At 27.9% G+C, this 22,481-nt stretch overlaps 7 protein-coding genes across 7 annotated transcripts; 1 reads left to right on the forward strand and 6 right to left on the reverse strand.

Moving 5' to 3' along the window:
* Window positions 1-767: 767 nt before the first annotated feature.
* On the reverse strand, window positions 768-1,707 carry LOC101488844 (blue copper protein 1b-like). Its single transcript, XM_004493133.3, has 2 exons — window positions 1,479-1,707; window positions 768-1,279 (listed from the first exon to the last, which is right to left on the reverse strand). Exons 1-2 carry the CDS (start codon window positions 1,645-1,647, stop codon window positions 924-926), a joined length of 525 nt encoding a protein of 174 aa, XP_004493190.1. The 5' UTR covers window positions 1,648-1,707; the 3' UTR covers window positions 768-923.
* Window positions 1,708-2,165: 458 nt separating this feature from the next.
* LOC101489166 (ALA-interacting subunit 3-like) lies at window positions 2,166-5,606 on the reverse strand. Its single transcript, XM_004493134.4, has 8 exons — window positions 5,296-5,606; window positions 4,995-5,053; window positions 4,785-4,859; window positions 4,575-4,691; window positions 4,394-4,464; window positions 3,945-4,257; window positions 3,194-3,483; window positions 2,166-2,835 (listed from the first exon to the last, which is right to left on the reverse strand). The coding sequence occupies exons 1-8, from the start codon at window positions 5,366-5,368 to the stop codon at window positions 2,787-2,789; spliced, it is 1,047 nt and encodes a 348-aa protein (XP_004493191.1). The 5' UTR covers window positions 5,369-5,606; the 3' UTR covers window positions 2,166-2,786.
* A 4,282-nt stretch (window positions 5,607-9,888) lies between these two features.
* On the forward strand, window positions 9,889-10,978 carry LOC101489498 (uncharacterized). The gene is made up of 2 exons (XM_012713757.3): window positions 9,889-10,236; window positions 10,313-10,978. Exons 1-2 carry the CDS (start codon window positions 10,131-10,133, stop codon window positions 10,807-10,809), a joined length of 603 nt encoding a protein of 200 aa, XP_012569211.1. The 5' UTR covers window positions 9,889-10,130; the 3' UTR covers window positions 10,810-10,978.
* A 271-nt stretch (window positions 10,979-11,249) lies between these two features.
* Window positions 11,250-12,045, reverse strand: LOC101489815 (blue copper protein 1a-like). Its single transcript, XM_004493135.2, has 2 exons — window positions 11,829-12,045; window positions 11,250-11,691 (listed from the first exon to the last, which is right to left on the reverse strand). The coding sequence occupies exons 1-2, from the start codon at window positions 11,992-11,994 to the stop codon at window positions 11,372-11,374; spliced, it is 486 nt and encodes a 161-aa protein (XP_004493192.1). The 5' UTR covers window positions 11,995-12,045; the 3' UTR covers window positions 11,250-11,371.
* Window positions 12,046-14,724: 2,679 nt separating this feature from the next.
* On the reverse strand, window positions 14,725-16,033 carry LOC101490138 (blue copper protein 1a-like). Its single transcript, XM_004493136.3, has 2 exons — window positions 15,736-16,033; window positions 14,725-15,200 (listed from the first exon to the last, which is right to left on the reverse strand). Exons 1-2 carry the CDS (start codon window positions 15,896-15,898, stop codon window positions 14,890-14,892), a joined length of 474 nt encoding a protein of 157 aa, XP_004493193.1. The 5' UTR covers window positions 15,899-16,033; the 3' UTR covers window positions 14,725-14,889.
* A 2,785-nt stretch (window positions 16,034-18,818) lies between these two features.
* On the reverse strand, window positions 18,819-19,801 carry LOC101510448 (blue copper protein 1a-like). Its single transcript, XM_004493286.3, has 2 exons — window positions 19,496-19,801; window positions 18,819-19,194 (listed from the first exon to the last, which is right to left on the reverse strand). The coding sequence occupies exons 1-2, from the start codon at window positions 19,656-19,658 to the stop codon at window positions 18,890-18,892; spliced, it is 468 nt and encodes a 155-aa protein (XP_004493343.1). The 5' UTR covers window positions 19,659-19,801; the 3' UTR covers window positions 18,819-18,889.
* Window positions 19,802-20,468: 667 nt separating this feature from the next.
* On the reverse strand, window positions 20,469-22,173 carry LOC101510779 (uncharacterized). Its single transcript, XM_027332906.1, has 3 exons — window positions 22,143-22,173; window positions 21,186-21,640; window positions 20,469-21,140 (listed from the first exon to the last, which is right to left on the reverse strand). Exons 1-3 carry the CDS (start codon window positions 22,171-22,173, stop codon window positions 20,469-20,471), a joined length of 1,158 nt encoding a protein of 385 aa, XP_027188707.1.
* Window positions 22,174-22,481: the final 308 nt, after the last annotated feature.

The raw sequence follows: 22,481 nt of genomic DNA on the forward strand, positions 1-22,481 counted from the left end.
TATATACTAACGAAAATGCTATTTTTGTCTGCGGAGGTCCAATGATTTAATTAATTAGGAACACTTAAAAGTTATATGCAAAAAGTTTAGAGTTTAATTTCGGCTATTAACATTTATGTTTCTTTACATATGTACTAATTAATAATATTTCTCTATAAAAGATATTATCGACCTAAAAAACTATTAACCCTATATAAAATTAGTACGTTTATTTTATTTAGTTTTTTACATGTATTTTCTTTTTGAAATAGTAAATATTAGTATATTAATATAATGTGAGTGGAGGTATAACTTTTCATCTTCTTGTCACTCTATTCCCATAAGCACAAAGTAAAACTTTGATATCCTATGAACTAAGTAAAACTTTTATATCTCATTTCATCTTTTCATATTCTTATCCTTCTACTCTCTTAACTAACCTTATTATCTCTTGACATATATTAAACACATTGATATATAAAATTTGTGTCAATGATAATATAATGGATCAATTTTAAACTTAACAATTTTATTTAGTAGATAAAAGATTAACTAATCTTAAATCTACTAACAACGTATTTGAGTTTGTTAGTGTCATTGAATAGAAAAATGTATTTTATTACTTTTAAATGTATTTTATTAAATGAATCTCATTTTAACATACAAATTTGTAGTTTTTTAAGAAGTGTGAGGTATAATTCAAATAACATATAACACACATAACTAGTATTCGAAAGTAAACCAATGCGACCCCAATTGATCAAATCACTAGCAAAACATGTGATTCTTTTTATTTAAATAAATAGATGCATGTTAATACATTCACCAACGTAAACAAAATAAATAATGATAATAAAAGGGGTTCATTATTAGTAACTAGAGAAAAAATAGCCCCTCTATAAAACATCAAACATGAATCAATCCAATCTCAAGCAGCTATTAGATTAATTTTTGTGAAATAAATTAAATAGCTTCTTTGGCAGCATGGACCGACGGGGAACACTAGCGGTCCACGGTGAATCCGAAGGCGGTAGTGCTTCGGGTGCCGGCACAGATGAAGGTGATGGTGAAGGTGATGGAAACCAAGAGTTTTGTTGTGGTAGCACAGTTATGACAAGTTTTTGTCCAATTTTGCAGTGATTGGCAACACCTGAAATGTACCATCTTCTGCCTGTGGTTGTCAATACAATAGTGTCATGTCCACTACTTAGCACTATTGATGTACGAGGAATTGAGCAACTTTGGAAATCACTTCCATTCACTCTCACCACATTGTCCTTACCAGCTACATACTTGAATGCTGCAAGTTATTTCAACATTTATCATCACAAATTAATTCTATTCATAGACAGAGACAAAACATAATATCAATATAGTGATTTTATTTTTAGTTCTAAATCTACTAGAAAAAGTTATTAATTAAAAAAGTAAAATTTATTAGTTTAAAATATTTAGCGACAAAATTCGAGACAGAGAAAATATGGATGTAATGGACTTACTGAGTGTGTCTCCGACTCGAAAGACCTTGTTTGAGGCCCAAGATTGGTAATCAAACCATGTTGTCCAACCACTTTCATCTCCAACTACGAAATCCTTTGCGGAAACCATGGTTGTTGAGAAGATAGAAGCAATGAGAACAACAAGAATGAGAGCACGAGAAAGAGCCATATTGCTTGAACAATTCAGTAATTAATATTGCTCTATGTTTGTTTTGGTTATATGATTGACATTGAGAACTGACGTATATATAAGACTTGTGTAGGAAGAATGTTGCCATTGTTATATTTGTGCTGTCACGGACGGCTATGGTCCGGCTTGAATATTAATTAATTTATCCATTAGCATAGTTTGGAGAATATAGGAAATAACGTTATTATGTGAAATAAATTTATCCAAAAATAACACCCCATAACATCCCACCGCTTCTAATGAATCTTTCTATTTCCACCTTTATCAACTAAATAATAATTAAAAACATTTGTTTGTTCACAAATATTACTATATAATATAAAACTACATCATAATATTAATAATCATACTTTGATAATAAAATTACTAATAAAACAATTGAATTATTCTTTTAGAAGACAACAGGGTACATGTACTTTAACCACCGCACCCATATTTTATTCGTGAATATCAGTTAAACTATTAGTGATTTGTTTTAGCCAACGCTGGTCCAACATCTTGAATTGATGAAAAGAAACATGGCTTATTGGGCCTATCACAATATGAAAGTGCAACATGGCTTGTTGTTGGACCTATTACAATTAAAGGACACAAGAATACCAAACAAAATACTTCATTTTTACTCTTATCAGAGTCCCATGCTTTATATTCCATATCCAAGCTGAAAAAATCCTGCCAGTATGAATAGGGGACAATGCAAATCCACGTCTCAAAAGCTTGAGTGCAATCTCAAATAACATGAAGAATGGTCTTTGCATTTTGACCATAACTAGTTCATGAATAGTACAATGCTAAATGAACATTGCTCAAAGTTGTTACACTCAACATTTAATTAGTGAAGATGACAACCCCTTCTTGTGTATATAAATAGCATTTGTAAGTGCAGCCGATATAAAACTCATATACGTAATATGCTATATTTGAAATCTAAAACTAAATAAAAAAACCCTAAAACATTGCTAATTAATTAGTACTCCTCAAAATGGCATATTTATGGCACATCTAGATTAGAGTTGAATACAAGCCAATGTGACATATCCCTTTTGAGATGTGGGAAAAAATGCAGTAATTGTTAAATAAACTCCTAAAAGATGAAATATCCCATAATATTAGCTCAATCATTCTGTATTTCTGTTCCAAGACAGGTATGTTGGATCCCCAAGTGGTCTGCATATACAACATTATAAACAATGTCATCTTGCTAATTTAAAACACATATACATAAAATTCATTTGAGTCAAAGAAGGTAGCAATAACAGATAAAAATTAAAATACAATATAGTCTTTAATAAAAAGCAAAAACCATTTGCCAATTATTTTATCTATAATAAAAGTAATTACAGAACTATAAATAGTATTCCCTCTGTTCCAAAGTATCATAAAAATGGACTATAGAAAATTGATGTATTTAATTTACAATTTGAATCAAATGCATCTACTTTCTTTGACCAATTTATATTTATATTTTTAGTACAGAGTATAATATATAGACAAAGAAAATACAATATGTAATATTTTTCCTCACCTTGGCGTCATGACATACATTAGTAGGAAAGCTAAAGAGTACAGCAAGGAAAAGCCACCAATGAGAATATAAGCAATCCCCAAGAAGTCATTTTTTCCACCAATCCAAGTTGTGGTTGATAGAATCAAGCTCTTCTTTCCTCCAAACTCATATGTATTATAATTGTTCTCTATTACTATCATTATTTCATCATTAACTTCAAGGTCAACTTCAATCTTCCCATATAATTTTCTGAAAGTAGGCAGTGTTGCTGTTCTCATCCAAACAATGAGATCCTCTTGTTCACTTAACTGGTTCATTACACATCAAGACAAACATTAACATTCTCAAAAATGTCAAAGAGCATAGAGGAGTTTTCCTCATAAAAGAACTAACATAAATAAAAATGGTTTAAATATGTTTCAGGTCCTCGAAAATTTAGAGGTTTCAGCTTTTAGTCCCTTCCAACCGGTTGAGCAAAGAACTAGTCAGCTGGCCTATTGGTTTGATCCAGGTTAGATTATCGTCTAGTTGAACCGAATTGAACCACACTTCAACCGTGGTAAAACCAATTGAAACATAATCCAAATATCTCAATGGTTCGACCTCAAGTCTGATTGTTGAAAAACTGCTATTGATTTGGCATTGAGACAACTAACAGAAATACACGTTTACTCTTACGGACTAAAAGAAGAAACTTCTATATTTGCCGAAGCTAAAAACATATTCAACCTAATAAAAACTAGGTAGCAACGAAAAAGTATATATTTACAGGAATGCTTTCATTAAGTCTAGCACCCCCAATCAAACTTCCAGCCTGAAAATTTTTAGGATAAACATCAGACCCAAATTTGGCCTTTTGATCACTCTTCCATGCAATGTTCTTTTTGTTGATGACCAAGTCCTTATTATTATTTGAAAGTTTGTATGTGTCATTGAACATACTCCATGCAATAAGGCCACAAGGAACAACTGGTATTTGATCACCTGATTCATTTGGTGTATAGTCTTCAGGACTACATGAGCTTACATCATTCTCACCTGCCTTACTCCTCAGTTGTTTATCATCTCTGCTTTTAACATATCTGCAAATATCATCCAAAAACTTCAGGTAGGGAAAAGCATAGAGGGTCTGTTTGGCAAGGCAAAAAAATAGCTTATAAGCTATCAGCTAATTTTTACCAAAAAACATAAAACTATTTTTCTTTTAATTACACATACCGACGATGGTTCTGGTAAAAATTACCAAGCTGATAATATACATAGACTGGAGCTTTCATTTTATTCATAACCTGCAAAATTTGCATAAATTACTTCACAAAAAAGTTGCAGCTTAAATCAATATCATATGTTTCATATCATATTAAACAAGGATAAATAGTTTGTAAGGAATTATACTAACAGTCCATTTCTTGGTGCAAGTTTTGTTAGTCCTATCATCTTTTATATATTCCATTGCATTGTCCCTATAAGTAGATGGAAGGCATTGATCATCGTATCGAAACGGAACTTCCACCACCTGCATCAGAATTTCTTGGTCAATTTCAATGTACAATCAGTTTGTTTAGTACACAAATTGAATTTGATACTATGAAGGAAGAAATTTTATTACATGCTCTGATGCAAACAATGAAGCAATCCCAATAGGAATGAATATGAGTCCTATAAATGTAAATATTGAAATGACCTGGATAGAAAAAAACAGAATAACTGTGTTAGAGAAAAAATAAAGCATTTCAAAAACTAGACAAAAATTGTTGCATAGAAATGTTGTATGATTCTGTTGTAAAACTAAACCAAGATGTTTTGTTGAAAGCTATACCCATCCAGGTGTTAGAATTGGTTGCCATGCAGGAAGTTCTTGCTGTGTGAATCTAGAATCTACCAAGAATACACAATTTCATGAGCACATTTAATAAAATTAAAGAGAAAGACACCAATTATTAACAATAGAATTGCGAAAAATCTGAATTTTTGAAATATATTAGTTTTTCAATTTAATGGGAAAAAAAGAGTTTCAAAAAGACTTAAATTTTGAGTTAAAAATAGTTGAATGAAAACCATACATATGAAATTGATAGATAGATAAACAAATACAAAGATTAGAGGGAAGAAGTATTTACATTTGGGTTTTCTGGAAATCTTGGATTGTCCATCTGAGATAGCCAGAGAGGTTGATGAAGGTTCTATAGACATAGCAAAGAAACTCAATGTGACTGAAAAGACAGAGCAATTAGGAGAATGTGATTAAAAAAACATGCAAAATGCCAAAATGGGAAACTATTTTTGGAAGATTATGATAAAAGTAAAAAAGCTTAGAATTAGTTAGTTGATCTATCTCTTTCACTATATTTACATTTGTAAGTTATATCTATCTGTTTGTGTAAAAAGGAAAGAGGTGACAGCTTTTGATGTGAAAGCAAGCACCATACATTTTGGCTGTCACATTTTACATATTGGTTTAGAGGATATGGAACTGAAAGGTTTTTTTTCAAGTGAAACAACCGGTCATCAAATAATATCTTCTACCATAACGGTAGTCATGTATGTTAGTCCGCCGGTGTTAGGTAGATTTCAATTCTTAAAGAATTTATTGTTGGAGTTGTGTTTAAATGTCGATTCTCTATAAAAAGAACAGTATTTTTTGAATTTAATAACAATAAATTTATAATCGTTATTTTTTTATTAATTTATTAATAATAATAAATTTATGATTGTTAATTTTTTTTAATTTATTAATAAAAATAATTGGATGACTGTAACTTTTTTTTTATAATTTTTATTAGTGTTATAAAAAATTAAATTCAATTTTATTTTAAATAAAAATAAAAATAATGTATAATAATATTAATTGAAATATTTAAATTAATGTAATAAAATTAGAGTAAAAAATAAATAAAATAATATGATATAGTGAACCAAATTTAATAAATATTAAATTATCTTTAAAGATGCTTTAAGTGATGTGATTAGACTATATATTAAATTAAGAGAAATTATTATCATATTATAGATTATGATAAAAGTAAAAAAGCTTAGAATTAGTTAGTTGATCTATCTCTTTCACTATATTTACATTTGTAAGTTATATCTATCTGTTTGTGTAAAAAGGAAAGAGGTGACAGCTTTTGATGTGAAAGCAAGCACCATACATTTTGGCTGTCACATTTTACATATTGGTTTAGAGGATATGGAACTGAAAGGTTTTTTTTCAAGTGAAACAACCGGTCATCAAATAATATCTTCTACCATAACGGTAGTCATGTATGTTAGTCCGCCGGTGTTAGGTAGATTTCAATTCTTAAAGAATTTATTGTTGGAGTTGTGTTTAAATGTCGATTCTCTATAAAAAGAACATTATTTTTTAAATTTAATAACAATAAATTTATAATCGTTATTTTTTTATTAATTTATTAATAATAATAAATTTATGATTGTTAATTTTTTTTAATTTATTAATAAAAATAATTGGATGACTGTAACTTTTTTTTTATAATTTTTATTAGTGTTATAAAAAATTAAATTCAATTTTATTTTAAATAAAAATAAAAATAATGTATAATAATATTAATTGAAATATTTAAATTAATGTAATAAAATTAGAGTAAAAAATAAATAAAATAATATGATATAGTGAACCAAATTTAATAAATATTAAATTATCTTTAAAGATGCTTTAAGTGATGTGATTAGACTATATATTAAATTAAGAGAAATTATTATCATATTATATCTATAATGTAACGTCACACTAAGATAGAAGTTGTATGTGGAAATTAAATAAATCATTTGTATGTAAAGCTTAATAACTAAGTTATAATATGTAAAAGCCAAATTAATTTAACACTATTAATTGTATTGGATTGACATGATTTATTTTTTAACTGAGAATTGTATCATGCACTTCTCCAATTGTACCACTCATTCTCCCATTTTTTCTTAAAAATTATTTTGTATAAAATCATAAATATTCGAAAATTATAAACTTTCAAAATAATAAAAAATGAGTTTTTTGATATTTTCAAAAGTTTTGTTCAATTTAAAACTTTTGAAATTTAATTTTTCAGAAAATTTAATAAATTTTGAAACTTTTAATAAATGTCAAAGTTTCGAAATGCTATTTTCCATAAATCTTTCGAAACTTTAGATGAATTTGAAAGTTTCTAAGTGTGATTTTCCAAAAAATGTCGAAACTTTCGAAAGTTTTGATGAATTTTAAACTTCCGAAATTAAATATGAAACTTACTGTGATTATAAATTTATGATTATTTATTATTATAAATTTATTACTATTTATTACTATTAATTTATTACTATGTATTACTAATAAAAATGTATTTTGGAATTTTCCCAAATTTTTGAAGTTTGTTTCGGAATTTTGGAACTTTCATAAATACCAAAGTTTCGAAACTGAAAAACCTCAATTTTCTGAATTTTATATTTCGAAATTTCAAATTGTTAGAAAGTTTTGAAAGTTTCTGCATTTCGAAAGTTTCATGTTCATGAAAAACTTTTGAAAGTTTCAAAATTTTGAAAAAAAATGAATTTCGAAAGTTTCATGTTCATGGAAACTTTAGAAGATTTGGAAAATTAATATTTCGAAAATTTCAAAGTTTCGAAGTTTATCTTACTTTTGGATTTCAAATGTTCGAATGTTTGTAAATATATGATTCGGACAATTTAAACTTTTGAATAAAATGAGTGAAAAAATAGAAGAGAATTTTTTTGAGAGTTTTTACTAATAATATTAAGAGCAATCAAATATTTTCTATAAAGATGGGTTGAGAGGTACAAGTGGGGAGGTGTACGGTACAAATTCCTTTTTAACTCCATGAAACTTATCCGGCCAATTAAACTCTAAGTTATAATGTAATTAATAATTACTAAATCTTAATAATTCTAAGCCTGATAGCACAAACTTAATCTACAGATTTAGTAATACACGACACCATTGAATGAGTTTGGTATTAGAAAATATTTAATATAGATACCGGGGTTTTGTTTAATTGATTGGTCATCATTGTTACAGGATTAAATTTTCCGGCGACTTATAAATATAACTGAAGTATAAATATAGATTTTGTCACGAGTAATTCCATGTAAAATAAATTATAAAATATAGAAAGGAACCAATATGATTTAATTTGAGTATAAGATTGTCAAACCTAAATCAATGTCGCTGACATTTGATTTGCTGCTACAACCATTCAAATTTTTTGGTTTTTTACTAACCTTCATTAATTAATTGTCGATTGAATTTTTGGCAATTTGATTGGAGTTGGTTGTTCTATCTTGCTCTACAATAATTGAAAAACACGACAATGTGAAGAAAAAAGAATGAAGAATAATTTAACCTAAGCAATGAAGTATAATTGTTTGTTGTTGTCTTACGAAGTGTTATATGAGACAATGGAGTCCATGAAAAATTAATTTGACTTGTAGATGAAGCTGAGGTTTCCACATATGGGGAACAAATTGCATTTTCATCTTTCAAAGTATGAGCAAAAGAAACACCATGTTGATTAATGTATATAGTGACCAAAGGCTTTTACTTTTTGAAGATACTTGTGACTGAATTTTTATTATTGAGGACTTGGCTTTCATCAACATTTTCCTCCTAGATCTCGATTCAGCTGCGTGGTTAACGTTCATAGCAAAAATATGAAATCCGCATTAGTGTATAAAAGTCCAAGTAGTGTCCAATATCCTTGAACTATAAACGACATGAAAATGCCTCAAATTTTGCTAATCAAAAAAGGGGAAAAGAGAAGCGTGATGGAAAAATGCAACTTCCAAACAATTTTTATTAAAATAAATTAATCACCAAAAAAAATTAAAAAAATAATATTAAATTACTACTAATAGAAAGATTAGAATAATTAAGCACTCGTATAGAGTGACAAATGTCACACATACTATAAAATCACGCTTTATTATAATCTGTATAGATAGATAGATATGTACAGCTGTAACACTTGGACACTTTTAAACCACTCACGAAACACATTTGGTGAAAGGATGTTCAAAATATAAATTTTTATTTTAAATAGATATCATATTCATGGAAGAATATATTCAACCTTACATTGCAGATCCTTTATCAATTAAAATGGAGTTTTTCTCTCTTCATTTTATCAAATCCACAATTTTAATTCTTCAATTTCCCCCAATAATTTTAACCCTACTTTTATAAAAAAATCACAGTAAAATATAATTTAAATTATTTATCTTTTAATACCTACACAAATTAATTTTTTTTTATTCTTCATCAAAAAAATGTTGAGATACCAAACTTCGTAAAATTATTTATAATAATTTTATTCTTTTTAACTTTTATTAAATATTAAAATATCCAACAACATCTTTGTCATCACCTTCTTCTTTAATTAATCCAAACAAAAAAAAATTAAATTCTTTACTAAAAAAACTTATTAAATTTTAATGAGTTGATTTGAGTTAAAACCAAATTTAAATGCGAATTAAATTAATTTAAACATAGAGAATCGGATTCATAAATTTACCCATACCATAAACAATTTACTATAGTACTATCCAATATATGTTTATGTTTCATTTTCATTTGTATAAGATAATCTCAGATGAGGTTGCTTCTTCACATAGCCTTTGGCATTTAAATGCTCAATTATCACGAATGGAACAAAGGAATCATCCCATTCTTAAATTTAAAGGGAAATATATCGACACACACGAATAAGGAAGAGTATATTATTGAAACCCAAAAGAATACAATACAAATTATATAGACTTGGAAAGGTTAACAAGGAAAGGAATAATTGAATTAGTTAACGACCAATTCACAAGGCAAATTTCCAAATATCTTCTATACACTCTACATTTAAATGAAACATATCCAACATTAGTGGGTTAATTTCCTTGAACCTAGCCAATAAATTTATTGTATCATCACACACCACATTAAGAGTAGTTTTGAAATAAAATGGAAAGCAAGCATGCACATAATTATCGATCTTATGAGGATTTTGATCCTGTTTTTAAGTGGCGTAGAGAAGAAGCCCGTGACACCATTGAACTTCATCTTCCAGGCATGTTTCTTTAATTTGTTTAATTTTTCCTTTGTTCAAAGATGATTTATTTTCCTTTGTCTTTGTTTAATTTCAGGTTTTAAGAGAGAGCAAATACGAATTCAGATAAACCATCATGGTGTTTTGGTCATAAGCGGAGAGCGTCCCTTAGATGAAACTAAATGGAGACGCTTCAAGAAAGAATTTCAAATCTCTCAATATTGCAATGAAGATGCTATTCGTGGCAATTTCATGGACAACATTCTTTCTATTGTAATGCCAAAGAAAGTTTCTTTTATTCCTCAAGAAGAACAAATTCCAGAACTTGAAGATGATGAGGATGATATATATCAAGACAAAACTACATTTCATAATATGGAATTTCAAGGAAAGAGCAGAGCAGAACAAACTGAAGATTACAAATTCAAAGATGCACTATTAGATTCAGAATATACTTACACAACAAACAATCATTTTGAAGAAAATGATGTAGAAACTACTAGAGAGGTTGCTCTTAAATTCATGGTTGTCATCATTGTTCTAATGGTTATAGTTAATTTTCTAGTGGATATGAGCAAAAGCTTCATGGCTTAAGCTCAATCATATTTTCAAGATTAAATGAGATTATGGTTTAAGGTGATTCTGTGTAAGGTTTAAATAATGTTCAAAATGAAAAAATTATTATAGCGTTAAAAAGACATGATCTACGTTATAATAAAAATCAGAGTGTATATTAATATTATAATTTTTTTTTTAATTTGTATCCGCATATATTGTTAAAATTAACTAAATTAAGAGTTTTGATATGTAATATTTCATTTTGCTATTGGTGACTTAATTTTTATAATATCAAAACACGTATTTTCGTGTGCGTGGATTTATAACTTGATATTAAGCATTAAAAAAAATTGTAAGTTTACTTTCATCTTGTTTTGAAAACAGGACAATTCAGGGGAGTGGGAAGGATGAGAAATAAGAGATTCCTGATTTTTTTTTTAAAGTATAAAATGGAGCATGACAAAAATCCAATAACATTAACAAAAATAATCATAAATAATTGGAAAAAAAAAATCAAACAAATATAGCAATATATCTTGCCAAGAGGTTAACACAAACTCTTATATCAATAACAATATAAATCTTCTAAGTCTAGATCTCATGCAAAGATGAGTGCAATAGCAACCGTGGCTGCCACGACGACACCGAACATAGATGATACAACAAAATGAGCAGCAGAAGAAGGTGGAGGAGAAGGAGCAGGTGCAGCTTCTGGTAAAACAGTGATGACAAACTTCATTTGACGAGCAGCACAGTGATTACCCTTACCACAAACATACCACTTTCTCCCTTCGGTTTTTAATGGAATGATATCGTTTCCAGTAGAAAGTGCTTCGTTTTCTGCTGGAAAACTGCAGTTCTGGAATAATGTACCATTCACTTTGAAAACATTGTGCTTCGAATTGTCATAGTTGAAAACTGTAATAAGGAGATAAACAAAATTCATTCATATTAGATTACAAGTTCTACATTTCAATTTTATTTAACAACTTGTAAATATCATATTGTAAAAGTTTATATATACGAAATGAAAAATAGTTGTTTCCTTTACATACCAAGATTATCACCAACACGAAAAACTTTGTCTTGAGTCCATTGAGTGTAGTTGAAATCAACAGTCCAACCGTTATCATCACCCACAATGTGATCAGTTGCTAATGCAATTGAGGAAAGCAAAACCATGGAAGTGGCAAAGAAGACTACACGAGAAGACAAAGCCATTTGAGTTTTAATTTTCAATCTCTTCCTTTCTATTTATAAGTGCTGTGCAAGTGTTATTGTTAATTTGATGAATTGTGCAACTCAACTTTGGGCTATATATAGTTTTTGTGTATATTGATTATATCGACCTATAGGCTATAATACAATAATAATTAAATTAAATTAAATTGTAATAATATATGTAAGTCTCTGTCTCAAGAGGACGGCTACCGTATTAGGTCGGCTTTTACTACGAACAGGTTGAATTGCACAACTTTTTTTTTTAATGAAAATAAACTGTGTTTTATAAAAATAAACTTTTTTTTTACTTAACCATGAAATGGATAATTGATTGTTATGTTACTACTATTTTCCTTCCCTCGAATTTGAATGTAGTTTGTCCAACTATTTAACTATTTGCTTAAATCATTTATAACCTGTGATAATAAATAACTTTTTTTATTATTAATTTGGGCATAAACAAATATAATTTACTACTTTGTTCTTGCATAACGTGTCATCCAAGGGAAATATAAAGAGTATATATTTGTTTCCACAATCTGCATTCAAATGTGTCCACGTACAAAATTTACGCACAAAAGTCTTTATTAGAGATGCAAAATATATTGGACTCATGATGTTATTCTGTTATTTTTAGTGAGAAGGGTTGAGATTTTCAACCCCCATTTCTAAATGGTTCCTCCCATCTAACCGGGCAATGACAAGGCGGGGTGAGTTGACCCGTCAGGTTACAATTACTTAATAACTCACAAAATATTATAGGATTTTGTTGTGTTTTTATAGTTTCATGATTTTAACTTCATCTTTCTAATAGTTTATGAATCGGTGGATACATTCACTTTTTATTTTAGTTTTTTTTGTCTTAATTTGTTAGAAATGATGTTGAAAATTATAGAGTTAATTGGTGTGAATTGAAAAAAATAAAAAAGTCTCATATACAATGGATAACATACTAGTAGTGTTTATAAAGTGGATGTATATTAATTATGGTATATCATAAAGGTACCTAATTATATGAAGGGGTGAGTATGCACACAAATCGACCACCACAACACGTTCACCACTTTTGATTGGTTCGGTATATTATTTGTTAGTATTCAGTTTATGTGGACCCGGTCAAGTAGACCACACTTATTTCGCTACATCAGTTGTATAATTTCTCTCCTCCTCCCTTTCTGCTTCATCTTTTATTTCTATCTTTGTTAGTGTGTAATTCTAGAACAATTTTATACAATACAGTAGAACTCCAATATGACTGTTTTATCCTAGAGACTTTGTGGTTGATAGTTTGTCTTACACAATTTGAATAGTGTTACGAAATATCTTAAAGAGGACGACCTAGTCCGCGACTCAACCAGTATATATTCGGTGGCTGAAAATTTATTTTGAAGTAATTTTTCGAAACTAAAAAATAACATTCTATATTTTTGAATGATGAAACATGAATCTACCAATAATAATTTATATATTTTTGCTAGTATAATTGATTTTATATTTTGGTTTAGAATGTTCTTTAAATTTATCTATTTTATTTAGTTTTTGTGAATTTATTAATTAGTAAATTTATTTTTAAAATTTTTACAAGGCGGTCCGCCAATAGCCCACCTTAAAAAGGAATAGGAGATCAAATTTTAACTCTTTAACACTTTTAGACCGCTTCGATCTATTTTAGACAGATTAACTTCAAGAAGGATCGAATTAACCCATTTTACAATCCCTAATTTTGATTGGGTCATTTTGTTGAACAAATCATATATGACTGGATTTGGGTGTTTACAAGTTTGGAGCATAAGAGATTGAAGTGAGGTTCGAATACATATACCTATATTTGACAAGGTTAATATGAATCCCTATCAATAGGTTAGAATACAAATTGGATAAATGCTCTCACTCTTATATTCACTTTACAGCTCACTCATTATTATTAGATGAAGTTCATATAATATATGAGCAATGCAAATTAGCTTCACCCATATGAATAAGCACAGTGTGTCAAAGTACCCTTGTGGCTACTTCGATTATCATATTAAAGTATATAATATATAGTCGAAATATTTAGAAGTTTGTTATAAACATTTTAACTAATTGTTGTAGTAGAATTCATTTAAGTTTTAGACATTTAAAAAAAAAAGAAGTCATTTTGAGTACAAAACACATACAAAAATGGTAAATTATAATTTACTATTTATTAGTGGTTACACGGATATTGAAGCATCTATTTATTCGTTTTCTTGAATGAAGACCATAGTTAGTCTCATAATAGAGAAAATAAAACTTGAAACTTTGGACGAAATTCTATCATTTATAATAGGGTTAGATGAATTTTAGTACTTATAATTTTTTTAAAAAAAATTTAGTTTCAAAAAAATTATCTTGTTTATTTTTAATCTTTATTTTTAAGTCAACTCATGTGCGTCATTACAATTTTTTAATAATTTTTTGCAGTTAAATTTATGACATTATAAACACCTCTATTACAAAAACATAGATTTTTTTAATAAAAAATAATTTGAATATAATTTTTTTGTAAAACTACAAAAATATACATGAAATGAGAGTAATCACTTCCTCTAAAAAAATGTTACTCTCTCGCATCTTATATTTACAGGGGGTTGCAACCATTTTTTTTACAAAAGTTATATTAAAGTGGTCTTTTCTTACCCAATTTAATTAGATAATAGAACACATAAATCAAAAATAAATATAAGGAGTACATTCAACAGTAACAAGTTGAAACTGAAAATAAATTTTTTATTTTTGCAAAGATAAATCATGACATGTAGTTAATTGAACAAAAATAGAAAATGACAATATTTGCCATGCGGTCACTACAAATATAACAAACTATAAATCGTAACTAAAATACATCATTTTGGCAAATGAAAGTATGAATGATTAAAAGATGGGAGCAATGGCAATTGTGGCTACCATGATGACTCCAAAGATAGATGATACCGCATACTCATAGTGAGAAGATGAAGAAGGAGAAGGTGCCCCTTCTGCCAATACATTTATCACAAGCTTCATTTGACGAGCAGCACAATGATTGGCTTTTCCACAAACATACCATTTATTTCCTTCTGTTTTTAGTTGAATAATGTCCTTTCCTGTCGAAAGTGCTTCATTTTCTTGTGGAAAAATGCAGTTTTTAAAGAGTGTGCCATTTACTTTGAACACATTGTGCTTAGAATTGTCATAATTGAACACTGAAATCAAAAGATAAAGACTTATTTTAGACTAAATTCTATATAATAATAATGCATAAAATATTCAAGTTAAAAGATACTTTTTACTGTGCATCCAATTTATCTAATTTCTTATTAGAAATATCAAAATTAGGAGAAAAAGAAGAAAACTTAAAAGGAAATCATATCTTATAAATGATGAAAAATGTACCAATAATATATACTCCTATTTATAATGATTAATGAGAACATCAAACTTTTAACTAACTCTAACAGTAACTAACTCTAATTAATTTTTAACCGATTAATTAATACTAACTAACTTTAACTATCTTAACATTTCTTCCTAAGATCAATGAGATAATATATTTTTTTTCAAGCGAAATAACATAACAAAAAGTTCATCTATATTAAAAGTTATTTAATTGGTATGGGAATTCATTATGTAAAGGAGTTAATTTATATATTGTGGTTGTAAATTTTTCTTAAAGTATCAATTAATCTCTTACATAAATGGGAGTGTGAATCATATATATTAGTTGTTACTGTTACATACCAAGGTTGTCGCCAACATTAAAAACTTTGTCTTGAGCCCATTGAGTGTAATTGAAATCAACAGTCCAACCCTTTTCATCACCCACAATGTGATCAACTGCCAATGCAATTGAGGAAAGCAAAACCATGGAAATAGCAAGGAAGATTACACGCGAAGAAGTCATTTGTTCAGAATTTATGTAAAATAATCTTTCACTTTCTCTGTTTCCCTCTGTATTTCTGCCCTAAGTTTGTGGAAATTAAATGTGAAGAAAAATGAGTATGGGGGTAGAATGTTTCTAATAGTAGTATATGATATTGCAAATGTTATTGTTTTGTTGAATTGTTACCTCACTTGGTATATTTATAGGCTTTGTATGTTGATCTTATCAATTTCATACATATGAAGCCTACCAATAAGACGGCTACCGGATTAGGTCGGTTTTTTAACAATGAGGTTACATTTCAAAACTTCAAAGACTCTTTACTTTATGATTTTTTTTAAAATAAAATAAATTTTGTGTTAATTGTATTTATTAATAAGATGATAAAAGATTTTTGTACCGAATGACTCTACGTTTCTAAAAACAATTAAAATCTCAAAAAATTATATTTATATTTTCCTCAGATATTAAATGCATATTCATTATCTAGAATTTATCTAATTATATGTGACAATAATTCAAATTCAGGATATTTTACTTTTATATATTTTTTTTATTCAAAATTATCGATTATATCTTACATTGAAATTTATATACTAAAATGTCATTTTTTTATCTTCAAGAAATTGCAATACGGGATACGAAATATTTTTTCTCTAATAGAAGGGATGCGACCATCTATTGTCATTTTATTTTTTTTAATTTTTTTATAACAAATGATTAATTGTTAATTTAATAAATAAAAAATAAAAAAAAACTAAATTATATTAATAAAATCATACAAAATACATTTAATAAAAATAACTACATCAAGTTAATGTTATTGAGTAAATATGCCAAAATAAATAATATATTATATTATTTTAACAATTCTCTCATACTTTTTCTTTTACCATGTCAGTTTTATAACAACAACAAAAGAAAAATTAAGAGGAAATTTTTAAATAATACATAACGTTATTTGTTTTAAAATTAAGATACTTTTTATTGAAGAAAAAAAAATTTAAATATTTAAATATATAAATTTTAATATAAAATATAATAAAAAAATTTAAATATAAATGAAATTCAACCTTAAATTAAATGGTATACATTGAGATAAATATTTATTATTTTGTTTTTGGAACGGCAAGTTGTTCAATATGTGCCTTTAGTCAAAGAGAAACGGAAAGAGTATATTTGTCCCCATGGCCTGCATTTTTTGATGTGTACTAGTGTCGTATTATATGGCCTTTAGATGATTCGTAGGCATGCAAATGGGGCCTTTGGTCCTCCTTCACCAATAAATATATTTTTTTTTAATCTTTGGGGTCTCTACAAATTAGGAGGAAGAGAGAGATATCATAAGACGGAAGCAAAAGAAAATGATAAAGATAACGTGATATACAAAAGTTATAAACAAAAAGATTTGGTAAGAAAAGTAGGTTATTAAAAAATGTATATTCATTCATAAATACCAAAATAATTAATAGTTATCACAATCAAATTTTGACCTAATAAAAATGTAATTTTAAAATTTTATTTTTAGGATTGTTACATTCTCTTGTTAGATGAGTATAGACGAGAGACATGCAAAGTTCTCCGTATAAAATCAAATAAACATATTTTTTTAGTTTGAAATTAAAATATTCAAAAATTATGATAAGACATTTTTTTCCTGTTGTCTTAATTTACATCATTTGTTGTCTTACCAACTTTTAAAAAGTATAATTTAGTTTTTTTTAATAGTATTTTAGTACTTTAAGAAGTATTAGTTGAATCCTTTTATCATTATTTTCCTGATTTATGTTTAAAAAATTCAAATACCGCTAAAAAACGTCAAATATATATGGTCTATTTATAATATCATTAAACAAAAATACCCACATTAAAAAATTTAAAATCACATAACAAAATCAAAACTAAAATATATAAGATAAAAGAAAAATATATTTATGTTGAATATGCGCTAGCCACACTCATGACTCTAAATATGTAAGACTTTATTTTAACAAATGTTTCTTAAGCTTTTCTTTAATAATCTTAATTTCACTTTCATACCAACATACATGAAAAATGTCAAAATTTGCTTATAGGAAGGGATAAATATTATGAGTCCATAGACAAGGGACAAATAGTTTTAGAACAGAAATATTAAAACAATTCAAAATTTTGAATTTTTGTAAATAGTGTTTTTGTTTTGGTAATTTGAGATTTAGCCGGGAAGTAAATATATTTTAGCAAAAATCAAAGATCAAATTCCAGCATTTCTAATTACCTAGAACTACTTGAACTCAACCAGTGCATATTATTTAATTTAAAAATAAAAATAAAAACTTTTGGCAACCTTTGTCAAATCACAACTTTTCAAATATTTGAGCTGACTTAATACTTTTTCATACCAACTACCAAGTCAATTGAAAACTGGCATGTTTTTGTCAAATGACTTATTAATTTTCATCACAAAACCACTTCACAGCCAACATCTCTCGTCATACCATTTTATGTTGGACGATACAGTCAAATTTGCACACTCTTTATTTGTTTAATAGTCAAACATGGTTATGTGTCTAACATATTTGCTTGTCTAAACCAAATTTGAAATTTGTCACCCAACACATTCCTTCTAAGTTGTTAAGGGTTAAGAGTGAACCACTATAATTTTTTGTGTGTAATCTACCTCATTTCATCCTTTAATTATATTAATATACTAGTATTATTTATGATACCAATTAATGTGGAAATTAAAGTAACTCAACTTAAATAATTTTTTTAGTAAAAAAACTTAAACCATTTTAAAATAACTAAAATTTATCGGCTTTATCTTAAGACAAATCATTTAAACAACTTGGTTTGTATTATCACGTGTCATAATCAATATTGGATTAAAGTACAATAATTAGAAGAAAAAAATCTTCATATATAATTAATTGAAAAAATTTAAAAGAAAGATGGCAATATGTCTTGCCAAGTTGCCAATGCAAACTCTTATTTGAATAACATAACAAAGATAGAGAAGTGACACAATTTCTCTCAAACAAAGATGGTTGACAAAACTACCACAACTCCTACAAACAAAGACGATACAATAGTGTGAGCGTTAGAAGTTGGAGAAGGAGCAGGTGCACCATCTGCAAGAACAGTGATTACAAACTTCATTTGATGAGCAGCACAATGATTAGCTTTACCACAAATGTACCATTTTCTTCCTCCGGTTTTCAATGGAATAACATCTTTTCCAGTGGAAAGTGCTTCGTTTGATGGTGGAAAAGTGCAATTTTGGAAGAGTGTACCATTCACTTTGAAGACATTGTGCTTTGAGTTGTCATAATTGAACACTGAAAAAAAAAGATCATATAAGACAAAGTTTATCTTACACAAGTTTATATACTTTAAAAAAATAGTATACTATGTTGTTTTTTTAGAGTAGGGAGTAATTTTTTTTAGGATTGGAAACACAAATTTAATGAATTTTCAATCTATTTTTCTTTTAGAAAAGTACTAAAACAATAACTTAATATGAAAAAAACATTTTATTTTCAAAAGAAATTGACAAAGAACATAATGCAAACATGCATAAGTTAAGAATGAGAAATCATCTAATAGAAATAAAATTATGACCAAATTAATATTTCATACCAAGGTTGTCACCAACACGGAAAACCTTGTCTTGAGCCCACTGAGTGTAGTTAAAATCAATAGTCCAACCCTTATCATCACCCACAATATGATCAGTTGCTATGGCAACTGAAGAAATCAAAACCATGGAAATTGCAAGGAATGCTAAGCGAGCAATAGCCATTTTATTTGTTCTAACTAGGAACTTAAAATCTCAAACAAATTATGGACTCACTAGCAAATGGTATGCAATTTAATGTTATTGCTTAGATTGCATTTAAACTTAGGCTATATATAGGATTTGGATATTGATTTTATCGACTTACATTTGGAAGCATCCCAATATTCGAGGGGTACCGGATTAGGTCGGCTTTTTACATTGATGTAAATTTTATATATTTATTTATACATATATTTACATGAATTTTTAAAAAAAAAATTAATCATAAAGTAGACAATTGTAACTACTAGGTCCTATCGAATAGGATTGCATACTTTTAAATTTAAAGGAAACGAATATGCTTATTCATTTGCTTTGAAATGGTGAGTTTTTCAATATATGTTATGTGGAACTTGTCAAAGAAAAATAGAAAATGAGTAGTTTCTTTTTTCTTACTCAAAGGCCTGCCTTCTGCACTGTCCTATTATATATTATTGCCTTCATTTGTAGCTTTGTAATAAGAACAATTATTACTATTTTTTTACTCCATAGGATGAAAGAAAGATTAAAAAAAACATGTGTGAGTTTTAGACAAAAACTTAATTTTTTGTTCTCATCTGTATTTTTGGATATGAGACTAATTTTTAAGAAATATAATGGGTTTAAAATTAGCTCTCCTTCATTGACGGAGCTTGACCGAAATTACTGGGGTGGCCGACAAAAAAATATAGTATATAAATTAAATATATAAATAATATTATATAGCAAAAAATTAAGTTGTAATAAACACAAAGCGAAATATCAAATAATTTAACTATATGATTTAAGAATACCTTAAAGTAATGCTCTACGCTCTTTAATTAATTTGAAATCATCAATAATAGTCTCAGAAGTGATACTTGCAACAATTTCCCTTTCAATATAAATTGTCATGCTATCTGCCAAAAAGTCAGCTTTCATCTTGTTTCTTAACCTTGATTTAATAATTTTCATTGCTGAAAAAGATCTTTCGGTTGTGGCAGTAGAAACCGGAAGAGTCATGATAAGACGAAGTAGTCTATCTATCAAGTAGAAATTTTGCGTCTTTTCAGTTGCAACCAAACATGAGCACAATTCTTGGATAGTTGATAAATTCTTCAAATTTAAATCTTGACGAGCATCAACTAAGAAATGTTGGAGTTGAAATTTCAAATTAATCTTCTCTTGCATGTTGAAATCCACAGGGTAATACTTTTCAACTAGAGTGCAAATTTTTTCAATTTTAAAAGCTTTATAATTATCCTTAGGAGTCAAAGCACAACTTAGAGTTAACAAATCCATTGCTTGCTCACGAAATCTGTTATTCAACTCTTGTAATTGTTGATCAATGGTAGTACAAAATATTTCAACTCTAAAATAATGCTCTATTGTAACCTGACCTTGTTGAAGACGAGATCGTCCAAATCTTGTTGTTGAATGAACATCGTTGAGATCAGGAATTTCAATATCATGTTTTTCACAAAAGTTCTTCACTTCAGTAAATAATGCATCTCAACCATCTTCTCTCAATACTTGAATAAGATACTTTGTTGTTCCAACCAAACACATGGCATTAACTATATCTTGAGATTGTTGTTGTAAGGCTTGACAAAGTATATCAGTTATCCTCATAATTGTTTTCATCAAATGCAAGATAAATATAAAATCAAACGCCTTCAAATAATTATAAGCATTATCAGCATCTCCACGTGTAGAATAACTTGCTCTTTCATTTGTAATTTTTTTTAAAACAATACAAGTTGTCTCATACATATTTATCAAGCTACAAATAGAAGAGAAATGTGATCCCCAACGAGTATCTCCAGCTCGTTTCAAAGTACCAATTTGATTTATACCTTTACTAGTTACAATCTCATCAATTTCTAGCAAATGTGCAATTTCCTCTAATTGAGCAGCTTGTAACTCATCATGACGCTTAGTAGAGTCTTCTTTATAATACAGTCTTTTGAAGTGAGCATTTGATAAGACTGATAGAAAAAAGTGAGAGATAATAACATATATTCTTAAATTTTGGTATAAAAATTCGACATAAAAATTCCATGATTTATTTTAAAATCTACAATATCTTATATATATTAAATTTAGAGACTTCTTTTGTGATTTTTTTATAGGTAGTAGTGTTTTATTAAGAATCTATGCGGTTATTAATAATTCACTCTATGCTTTAGCTACAACACTAAAAATCTTTTTCGGAATAGGCTTAGCCACTTTCATGCTTGATTTGACATTCTCAACATTTGATTGGGATTTGGGCTTAGCCACCATTCCAAAAGTATTTCCATTGCTCTGGGAGACCTACAACTCCCTTTATTTTCGTCCTACATTTTGATATCTAACATCTTTCTTTGTGTTTTCGTTGAATAAAAACATCTTAATATTGTATAGCATCTTATTGAAGCCTCATATATCTAACAAATTATCACAATAATTTTCCACATCAACATTAAATCTTATAACCATATCAGCCACCTTTCCACTTGTATGGTTTCACTTTCACCATAATCAATCAACTATATGATATTACATCCACTAATGTGAACCAAATAGATAATAATTAATAAAGGGGTTCTTATTCGTTTTTTAAAAAATAGCCCCTCGAATCAATATCCAATCACAAACAGCTATTAGATTAATTTCTATTAAATATATTAAGTATCTCCCGTAATATATTTTAATTTTTTTAAAAAAATTAATATACTTAGACTAAGTAAACTGTATTTTTTTTTTCAAAATGCACGTGGGGTGGGGTGGGAAAAGAAAGTCCTCTTGTTAATTAAGGTGTGAATATTCTCAAGCCCAATTAGTGTT

Source organism: Cicer arietinum, chromosome 3 (genome assembly GCF_000331145.2).
Source record: "Cicer arietinum cultivar CDC Frontier isolate Library 1 chromosome 3, Cicar.CDCFrontier_v2.0, whole genome shotgun sequence".
Lineage (NCBI taxonomy): Eukaryota > Viridiplantae > Streptophyta > Magnoliopsida > Fabales > Fabaceae > Cicer > Cicer arietinum.

Coding starts and splice junctions, on each gene's coding strand:
- LOC101510779 (XM_027332906.1), bottom strand. CDS start 22,173: ATGGTGAAAGTGAAACCATACAAGTGGAAAG. Junction 21,641..22,142: donor GAAACCATACAAGTGGAAAG/GTGGCTGATATG, acceptor TTTTTCTATCAG/TCTTATCAAATGCTCACTTC. Junction 21,141..21,185: donor CAACAAAGTATCTTATTCAA/GTATTGAGAGAA, acceptor ACTGAAGTGAAG/AACTTTTGTGAAAAACATGA.
- LOC101489498 (XM_012713757.3), top strand. CDS start 10,131: ATGGAAAGCAAGCATGCACATAATTATCGATCTTATGAGGATTTTGAT. Junction 10,237..10,312: donor CATTGAACTTCATCTTCCAG/GCATGTTTCTTT, acceptor GTTTAATTTCAG/GTTTTAAGAGAGAGCAAATA.
- LOC101490138 (XM_004493136.3), bottom strand. CDS start 15,898: ATGACTTCTTCGCGTGTAATCTTCCTTGCTATTTCCATGGTTTTGCTT. Junction 15,201..15,735: donor TAATGTTGGCGACAACCTTG/GTATGTAACAGT, acceptor TTTTGATTTCAG/TGTTCAATTATGACAATTCT.
- LOC101489166 (XM_004493134.4), bottom strand. CDS start 5,368: ATGTCTATAGAACCTTCATCAACCTCTCTGGCTATCTCAGATGGACAA. Junction 4,258..4,393: donor TTTTACCAGAACCATCGTCG/GTATGTGTAATT, acceptor TGATATTTGCAG/ATATGTTAAAAGCAGAGATG. Junction 2,836..3,193: donor ATGTATGTCATGACGCCAAG/GTGAGGAAAAAT, acceptor TTGTATATGCAG/ACCACTTGGGGATCCAACAT.
- LOC101510448 (XM_004493286.3), bottom strand. CDS start 19,658: ATGGCTATTGCTCGCTTAGCATTCCTTGCAATTTCCATGGTTTTGATT. Junction 19,195..19,495: donor CCGTGTTGGTGACAACCTTG/GTATGAAATATT, acceptor TTTTTTTTTCAG/TGTTCAATTATGACAACTCA.
- LOC101488844 (XM_004493133.3), bottom strand. CDS start 1,647: ATGGCTCTTTCTCGTGCTCTCATTCTTGTTGTTCTCATTGCTTCTATC. Junction 1,280..1,478: donor TCGAGTCGGAGACACACTCA/GTAAGTCCATTA, acceptor AATAACTTGCAG/CATTCAAGTATGTAGCTGGT.
- LOC101489815 (XM_004493135.2), bottom strand. CDS start 11,994: ATGGCTTTGTCTTCTCGTGTAGTCTTCTTTGCCACTTCCATGGTTTTG. Junction 11,692..11,828: donor TCGTGTTGGTGATAATCTTG/GTATGTAAAGGA, acceptor TCCTTATTACAG/TTTTCAACTATGACAATTCG.